Below are 9,608 nucleotides of genomic sequence, written 5' to 3' on the forward strand. Positions count from 1 at the left end.
ACGTATGTAGAGAGTTTTTATAATAAGGATATCCTTACAATAAAAAATGTACTATTTTAATAGATTTTTATACAAACTTTACCGTAAAAACAAAGCCTCGTAAGATTTTTTTTTTTTGTTCTTTTTGTAATATCTCACCGTAAATACTCATATTTTCTTTACGATGAAATTTTATCTGTAGTGTAAGTTTTTAATTATTAAATTTGATTAAAATTACATCAAAATAAAAAAAATATGTAGGAGAAATACAAACTTAACACCTTAAAACAAAAATTTCTAGGGTTACGCAGTGAGACATGAATCGACTCATCCTTATTGTTGTGTGAACAACTTTAAATATTAGTTGAATCTCTGTCTAAAGTGGGCGTAGCTCATTAATTGGTCTCCATTTTACTCCATTTACATGTTTATCTGTTTATAATTTTCTGATATTAAAGCTCGAGAGGATTCAAAACAGTGGCCATGAGTCTCAATTAACGTTATAAATTCTTAAATTATTATTATTATTTTGTTTATTCACTGTAGATAAACCAACGTCTATAAGCACAATTCGAATTAAATTGTTTGATTCAAATTGTTAAATCATACATGGGCTACATTTATCATCTCTCTCCCATTACACAGTTTCTATATTATAATAGTTAAGCCTTACCCTCTCCACGCTTCTTTTCATGCCAACGTTTGCCTAATGCTCTTCCCATATGCATGCGATCACATTCATGCAAATAGTGTTTTTTTTTTTTTTTATATAGTTTGAATTTTTATTCCTATTCATAATTAATATCTTTTTTAGTCAAATAAATTTATCAGTCAAAAAAATATTAATCAATAATAAAAATAAAAATCTATGACTTATTTATTCTAAGATAAGTTCAACAATTTTCTCTCAATTTAGAATTTAATGGTGGATTGGCCGTGGGTCTGGTGTGTTAATGAATTTGGTTTTTGTAAAAGGTAACACTTATAGGATGTTTGTTTATTGTATTCGTCTCTGATTCGGAATCATAATTCATGATTCTCTACAGTGTTTTTCTCTCACAAAAAATACATGTAAAACGAGAATTGTTCTAAATCATGATTCTAAATACATAAACCAAACGTCCATAATGTATTCCATTTACGATCGGTACATATTAGTAATAACATTCTGATAATTAGTCAATAGATTACGACCCATAGCAACAAATAATCGCCCCAGTGTACACGCACAGTATAACAAAACTTGCACAAGTTAATGATTGATTATTTATGATAAGTTTACCATAAACAAGGTTCAATGCTGTCTCCGAAATTAATGTTATTCGAGATTGACCAAGTACAACAGTAAACTCTTTATTTTTAAATAATGAAAAATGAAATTGTTTTGATTAATAGACAGATTTTACGCGACTATCATGTAAAAGATTGATGACTTCTGAAAAATGATGGTAATACAAAAATTAAACGGATATTTTATTTTATTAATGGCAAAAATGTGAAAAGGGCAAAAGAATAAGGAAAAAGGTTAGATTACCCTTTACCAAAAACAGTGTAGTTTGTCTCGTGATGATATTATAAGTATTTTTGAAGGACATAACATTACGGAGTAATCAAATGAAAGTTATATTCTATCAAAACAAATCAAATGAAAAGTTATGCATAATAAACAAAAAAGAGGCCTAATAAGCCTAGAATAGTAGATTATTAGATTGTCTCATACCCTATGTGAATTTCTTTAATTCATTTCTCCAATTCCAAAAACTGACCTCCCATAAAAATAAGGAATTGACAAAACCGGCCTTTCTTTTACTGGCTGGATAACAAATCCACGTTTGGAACAATATCCTTTTCGACACATTCTAATATCCGCAAAATTAAAGGGAAACACCTAAAAACGAGTCATGTCCTCCACCAACGATTCAAAACTTTGGCCAAATTACACAAACAATTTTTCTGTCCGGTAAAGTAATCATATGGTACTCATAAATACAGACGGTGCAAATATGGATTTTTCTCTGAAAATTTAGGGGCTTTACTGAATCTCTACTGATTTGCAGTTTTTCACCCACCCCATAAAAGAAAAAACAAAAAAATTCTCAAAAAGAAAATAAAAGAGAAATAGTGCTTTGTTTATATGGGTAAAACAGTAATTGTAGGTTTTATTTCTTTATTGTAAAAAGGGACTAATCCCCCTTCCGTCTTTTTTTTTTCCCTCTTATTTATTAATATATTTTTTCCGTTTTCCACACTGAGAAAAGTCACTGTTTTCTTGTCTTGTCATTTAGCACTTAGCACAGTTATAGAGAGAAGGAGAGAGAGCCAACAAGTCGACCATTCATAGACAACCATTTCGTTAGGGTTTTAGGGTTTTGGGGAAATGGGCTCTTCTTAACGAGGACAATCACCCCTCTTATGGCTCATATAATTAACTATTTACTACAAGGCAAATATAATGGAATTTTTTTGTAAAAAAACAATTAGAATTTTGTTCATTTCTTTTCCAAAATTGTATAATTTCCTTCTTTTTTATATCTATAGAAAATTTCTCCCTTCATGCACTAGTAAGACACTGTCAATTAGAGTGTGTGAGTAAACTTTTTTATTAAAATTTTATTATAACAAACACCGTAATAAAAGAATTTAAATCGTAATTTGAGTTGTAATATTTTTCATTCTTTATTATTATTATTATTATTCTTTGTATACTATTAATATAACACTTAATTTATTTTAATATGACTCTCAATAAATATAATTCAACACTTATAATATTGAGCATTACAAAAATATTAAATGTATTGAATTAGTCAAGCATCGAATTTAAAACTTTATTTGTTTTTATATATCTTTCTCTATAGTAGTACTTATTATTTTGGATATTTTAAACGTTAAATAAGAATTGATAATAAGAATAAAAACATCATAATAAGAATTGATAGAATCTAATACGAATCAAATAGTTTAAAATTAATATTCTAATAAAATTTTCTATTCTTATAATTATAATTTATTTAAAAAGTATATTTAAATTATAATTTTTAATTTTAACGTTTAAAATTTAAATTTTTTATTAAAATAAAATTAATAATTTAATTTTGCATAGATGAAACAAATTACCATAATATATTTTTTATTGTTCTTAACTAATCTGCAAAAACGATGCTGGGATTAAAAGGAAAGTGAGAAAGTAATTATAGCATACTACAGCACCACGCCACCTCGTCTATAAATGAGGACAGCTTCCCTCTCTCTCCCTCTCTTTCTTTGTAATTTCATTGGTGACAGTTTAGTATATGTCACCTGCTAGCGCCGTTCTCTCTCTCTCTCTCTCTCTCTCTCTACAAAATACACGAAGTCCAAGCTTTTCTCTACCTGTGTTAATGGCTGCTCCACCAATATCTCCTTAACCCGGACCATAATTCAAACACCGTCTCTCTCTTTTCTCCCTCTCGCTTGTTTATCAAAATTGAAGCAGCATATATATAGAAGAAAAAGAACAATATGGTGAGCTTTTTCTTGTCTATATAAAATTATAAAGTAATTGAACTTTGATTTTCTTTTTTCTCTAATACTTGGGGTTTTTATTATTTTTGTAGTTTGTTTCTCCATCGAATCTGCTTCCTCGCTGGCTTGAAGTTCTCCTGACCGAGAAGTTCTACAACGCGTGCATAATTCATGAAGAGGCCAAGAAGAACGAGAAGAACATCTACTGCTTGGACTGTTGCATCAGTCTCTGCCCTCACTGCTTGCCTCCTCATCGCTCTCACCGTCTCTTGCAGGTTCTCTCTCTATCTCTCTTTCTCTCTCTATAATTCAACTTTAGTTTTTTTTTTTTTTTTTTTGGAAAAAGGTTAATTTTCTTGTTGGTCTTAAAAATCTTGCTTTTGCTCATTTTTTTTTTTTTCATTTCTTTTGATTTGATCGTGACAGATCAGGAGATATGTTTACCATGACGTTATAAGGTTGGATGATGCTTCCAAGTTAATTGACTGTGCTTTTGTTCAAGTAAGTTCTATCATTCAATTTTGTGGAGACCCATGTTTGAATTATTTCTCATTTCTCACGTCTGATTCTTTTTTTCTTTTTCTTTAGATATGGTCTTACTTAATTAAAAGAGTATTTTGCCAAAGAAATTTGAAATTATCCCAATTTCTGTATGTGCGCAGTCATACATAACAAATAGTGCAAAAGTGGTGTTCTTGAACCAAAGGCCTCAAACAAGGAACTTTAGAGGCTCCGGCAATATTTGTAGCACTTGTGATAGAAGCCTTCAAGACCCTTACATCTTTTGCTCTCTCTCTTGCAAGGTTTCTCCTAAAATTTCACATTTTTTTTTTCAATCTGGGTCTTTTCCAAAAATCCCAAATTACAATTCAAAACTTTTTCTGTTTTTGGTTTTGACAGATTGATTATGTCATAAGAACGGAAGGTGGCTTGTCCAACTACCTATTGGAGTGCAAGTTCTTGTCCCTGCCCGAGCCGGGTTTCGACGACGGTTTGATGACACCGGATTCCGTCCTCGAGCCGGCCGGTTCGGGAGGGAACGGAGGCGTGGGGTGCAAGACCTTGGTCTGCACTGCGACGACAGAAGTTGTGAGGAAAAAGAGGAGCAGCGTTTCGGCTTACCGGTCGGTTTTCCGGCCGGTTTGCTCTCCGGTCTCGGAAATCTCGGCGGCTCTGATGAACCGGAGAAAAGGGAATCCTCAGAGGGCTCCCCTTTATTGAATTAGGGTGTGTACGGACTGGTGGAGAGAGAGAGAGAGAGAGAGAGGGAGAGGTAAGGGAGGTTTTTTTGCAATGAAAGTATACTTTAGTCTGTTGTAGTATCAGGGTAATTTGGCGGTCAAAAAGAAGAGAACCAAAAAAAAAAAAAAAAAGAAATCCCCCAATTTTGTTGAGGAGTTTCTTCTCAATCTCACTCTCTCTCTAGTGTTCTTCTAGTGTATGGTACATTTTGTGCCAATTCGAAAATATTTATTGTTTGGTGGTCGCTTTTGGTGATCTTTTTTACAAAAGTCACATTGAGTAATAGTAAACAAGCAGTTGGTAATGAGTAATGACCATGCTTCTCTTTTTTTTCTTCTATTTTTTTGGTTTTTAACATATTTTCTTGGAAATTCTACGCGGTAGTAATAATCTTTGCAGAAATTATTTAAAGCCCATTTAAAAAGTATATTTAAACTCATGATTTCTTTAAGGTTTGAAATTTAAATTTTTTGTGAGAACTTTACAGTGTAGTAGAATTGTAAAGTTTGAATTTGAGTATATGAAATAAGTTTTTTTTTTTTACATATTTTTTTAATTTAATCTTATTAAAATCAGATTCAGCAATTAAAAATAGGCTATCAATAGTGCTCTTACTGTAGAATGACAATATTTTCGTGAGATTACATTTAACACTATTGGCCATTTTGTGCTTTTTGCTTGTAAAATGCTTCTAGTCAAGTGGATGGCAGCTAATCAAGTGTTGTGTTTAGAATTCCAAGGATAAAAGTATGAAAAAAGAAAAGAAAATAATTTTGTGGCAGGAATAAATTTATATAAAATTATATAAAAATTAAAAAATATGTAAATTTAATAGTTAAAAAAATTTAATCTAACTGTACGTGTGGCATATCTTTTAAAAATAATCTGCCTTTTAGACACCATATTTTGGTCTCGTTTATTTTGTTGATTCGAGTTGAGATGTGATTTTATGTGATAATTTTTTACTGTAATAAAAAGTTAGATGTGATTGTTTGTGAGAGTTTTTTACTGTAGTAAAATTTGAATTCTAAACTCGAATCAACGAACGAATGAGGCCTATTTTTGAATTGAATTTTGTTTTCAGTTAAAACACTTGATAAAGTTTGATAAATATATCATGGTTAATAAAATGTGCCCCATCTCAGAATTGTTCATGTTTCTTTTGTGGGAACAAATTGAGATTGGTTCAAGAACTATTTTCCTTTTTTTGTGTGGATTGTAGAAGCCAAACCACATACAATTTGAACCAAGATATGTGAATGTGACATTCTATTAGCGACCAGATGTTTGATTAAAGATCCAACAATTTTATTCACCCCACTTCTTCTGTTTTGGTTCTTTTCTCTTTTCTCTATTTTTCCATTGGACATAGTAATGACAGAATTGAAAGGCCCATGCCATTCAATTATTTTACTGTTTTTTCACTTCCCCAATGTCTCTGTTTGAGAGGAGAAACTATTGACTACATTTTTTGAACATCTCAAAATATAGATTAATTTTTTTTGGGGAACATGTAACGCCATGTATATTTTTTAAAACCTTTGCTACGGAAAATTTTGTATTTATCCTAAATAAAGTAAGTAAGTTAGGCATATTGATTTGCGTGGGCCACTCTGAATTTTGCTTCCGCTTCTCGTTCAATGTATTTCATATTAGCATGCAATTATGGTATTTTGTTTTCTTTTTTGATTGTTTTTTTTAACTTCCTTTATTATCATCCAAATAATATACTTAAACATTATCCAACCAAGATATCTTAGTGTGTTTTTACTAGTAAAACGGGAAATAGAGAGATGAGGTTGTTTAGGTCGTGTTTGAAATTGATTCCGTTTTTATTTTTTATGTTTTTCAAAAAATAAAAAATAAAAACGTTTCTAGAACGAAGTTTAGCACAATAAAGATAAAAAACATAAATGAAAATAATTTTTTAATTTAGTATAAAATGAGATAGAAATAAAAAATAATTTTTAGTCGTTTTTTATTTTTTATTTTCATTTTTTCCTCTCTCGAGCAGAGAGCGAGAGAGAAACATTAAAAAGTTTTTTTTATACTGAAAATAATTTCTTAATAAAACTATTAAACGCATTTTTAAAAATGATTTTGTCTGATTTTCATACAAAAAAATAAAATTATTTTAAAAAAAATTCTAAATGCGTCTTTAATTTTTCTATTTTTATTTTTATTTTTACTTTCAGATGGGTTTTTTATTTATTCGTACCTTGTTAATCCTTGGCCTTAAAAAGAAGCACTTGGTAACTTTAGGCAGTTACAGCTTTGCACTTAATAGAATGCGTGGACTTATTGCAAAACAGTAAAAATTCTTGTTTCGGTAAACAACTCTATGAAATTTCGCTGTCTAATCCGTAGTAGTAATGTATCTCCCTACAGCGAAGTAATGTGTTAGGTTTAAAGAAGTTTTATTGTTTTGGCGTGAGATTTTTATTTTCATATTTTAATGGGAGAATGCCTGGCAAGTAGTATAAGAAACACTGCTGCTGGGATACAACTTTGAATTGTTAAATGACATAATTACCATAGCAGTTATCCTTTTTCATCACCGGGAGGAATTGTTTAACCGTTAAATTAATTTTTTAACGATTTGATCTATGATTAAAAAAGATTTTACATTTTAATTTTTATTGTAAATATTCACATATTAGACCGTTGTAAAAATAATTTAAACTTATGAATATCAATCAAGATAATAATATTTGAAACTTTCAAATTACGTCTTACCTGTGGATTTTTTTTTTTCATATTTTAGCCCAAAATTTTCCATTTTATAAAACTCCCTCGTGCACCACACACTAACGATTTTCTCATTTACATGACTCTGTTCATTTCGTTAATTCGAGTTTTGTTACAGTAAAAAACTCTTATAAATAATCATATTTAATTTTTTTATTATAATAAAAAGTTCTCACGTAACATCACATCTCAACTCAAATTAATAAACTGAACGAGATGAATCAATTGAAACTGGCTTGGTTTCTATTTGTCAATAGGAATTGCAATCTTGTTGATTTTTTCTTAGACAAATTTTTAAACTTTTGTGTTTGGTAAAACCAAAGAAGAAGTGCAATAAATTAATGTGTTTATCTAAGCCGTTTCGTACGAACTATAATTTCCCCAGGCAATAGGCATTGCGGAGGGATTGTGATGCGCCAACCTACTTGATCACGATAGTCCTTTATGAGATAGTACTTGACAGTTACATGAAATGATGAAGTTGGAGAACACATTGATTATTCTGATTTTGTGGGAGGTTTTTTAGTAAACATTTACAGCTTAATTCCAAATCTTTGGAAGTATTTACCGACATTATTTGATATTGTAAGACCCGTTTAGTTGGGTGATTTAAATTTTTAATTTGAATTAAAATGTAATTTTATATAAAAAAAATTTACTATAATAAAAAAGTTAAATATGATTATTTTTGATAATTTTTTATTGTAATAAAACTCAAATTTTAAGTTCAAATGAGTAAAATAAACGGGGCTTTAAATAACCCTAGTTGACTCTGATTGTTTTATTTGTATCGAAATCTTCTTTGAGTATGATTAAGAAAGTGTTATTTTCATCCTAGTCTCCCATATGTCATTATTCTTTTCTCTGTCTTCTTGTGTTAACTTGAGTATAATTTTCATACTTTGGAATTGGTAGGCTTCATCGCTGAGGGCACCCCACATCCAACAACATTTAAAAGAATAAATCACGGTCTCATTTATTTCACCGATTTGAATTTAAAATTCAACTTTTGTTATAATAAAAAACTCCAAGAAACAGTCACATTTAACTTTTTTACTACAGTAAAAAACTATAATATAAAGTCATATCTCAACTTAAATTAAAAACTCAAATCAGCGAAATAAACGAGCTCTACGTAAACAGCCGGAAGATGAGCCCACCGCGGGTTAAAAACTAGCCTGGAAAAAGGTGTTAATTTTTCTTTCATGAAGACACATGAACTGCTCTCTTTTGCAGTAGGTAAAAAATCGAATCATTCAATTAGTCCAAACGATCTAATCCAATCCATAAGAACTAATCCTATCTAAAAACACAGATAAATTTTAGAATATGAAACTGAAAACACAGTGTAACATAAATGCTTTCTATTGTGTTGTTATTTTTGCATGTTTAATTATTTATTTTCTTGCTTGGTTCTCTTTTGTTATTTCTAGGACCCTTCTAATTTTTGCGGAATTCTTAGCTAAGTTAAAATAGATGAACAATTTGGTTGAGGCTGGTGCCCCTTGACATGCTTGTCTTGTTGGTGATATTTGTTTATGCATTGATCTTTCTTTCCCCTTACTTTTTTGTAGTTTAATTTCGACAAAGATTGTATTTTTTAAGATTAAAAGTCTCTAATTTGTTTGTTATGTTGGATAGCTTTGGTTTTATGTTGGATGATAAGTGGATGATGGAGGACTAAATTGATATCTTGAAAACGTTTTGTTTGTCACTTTGAGTCAGATTTGTGAAATTTAACAGGTTTTAAGGGAAAAAAATCAAAAATACCACTCAAAATGGTAAAAAAATATTATTTATATCACTCAACTTAAAAATAAACAATTATCATTCAATTAATAAAAAGAAAAAAAAATCATAATGATACTAAATTATTTATAATGACATAAATAATAGACCCATATAAAACCATACAAACAGTGTATTTTTGTCATTTTCTAATAAGTTGTGATGAGAGCTAAAGCCCAAGCCTAATCAAATCTCATCCTATCCTCATCCATTAGATTGGTTAATAGTAGCCCACTGTATTATATTGAATCAACGAAAATAGTAGAAAATATGTCAATATGAAAAACTTAAGAAAATATATAGGTCAATTTTTAATTATAGAAATTAATATGCTATAACTTGTAGTT

At 29.8% G+C, this 9,608-nt stretch overlaps 1 protein-coding gene across 1 annotated transcript; it reads left to right on the forward strand.

The window, feature by feature from the left end:
• Positions 1–3,256: 3,256 nt before the first annotated feature.
• LOC21403746 lies at positions 3,257–5,014 on the forward strand. The gene is made up of 5 exons (XM_024174244.1): positions 3,257–3,483; positions 3,576–3,758; positions 3,910–3,984; positions 4,146–4,286; positions 4,384–5,014. The coding sequence occupies exons 1-5, from the start codon at positions 3,481–3,483 to the stop codon at positions 4,702–4,704; spliced, it is 723 nt and encodes a 240-aa protein (XP_024030012.1). The 5' UTR covers positions 3,257–3,480; the 3' UTR covers positions 4,705–5,014.
• Positions 5,015–9,608: the final 4,594 nt, after the last annotated feature.

Source organism: Morus notabilis, unplaced genomic scaffold (assembly GCF_000414095.1).
Source record: "Morus notabilis unplaced genomic scaffold, ASM41409v2 Scaffold625, whole genome shotgun sequence".
Lineage (NCBI taxonomy): Eukaryota > Viridiplantae > Streptophyta > Magnoliopsida > Rosales > Moraceae > Morus > Morus notabilis.

Coding starts and splice junctions, on each gene's coding strand:
- LOC21403746 (XM_024174244.1), top strand. Junction 3,759..3,909: donor GCTCTCACCGTCTCTTGCAG/GTTCTCTCTCTA, acceptor TGATCGTGACAG/ATCAGGAGATATGTTTACCA. Junction 3,985..4,145: donor TTGACTGTGCTTTTGTTCAA/GTAAGTTCTATC, acceptor GTATGTGCGCAG/TCATACATAACAAATAGTGC.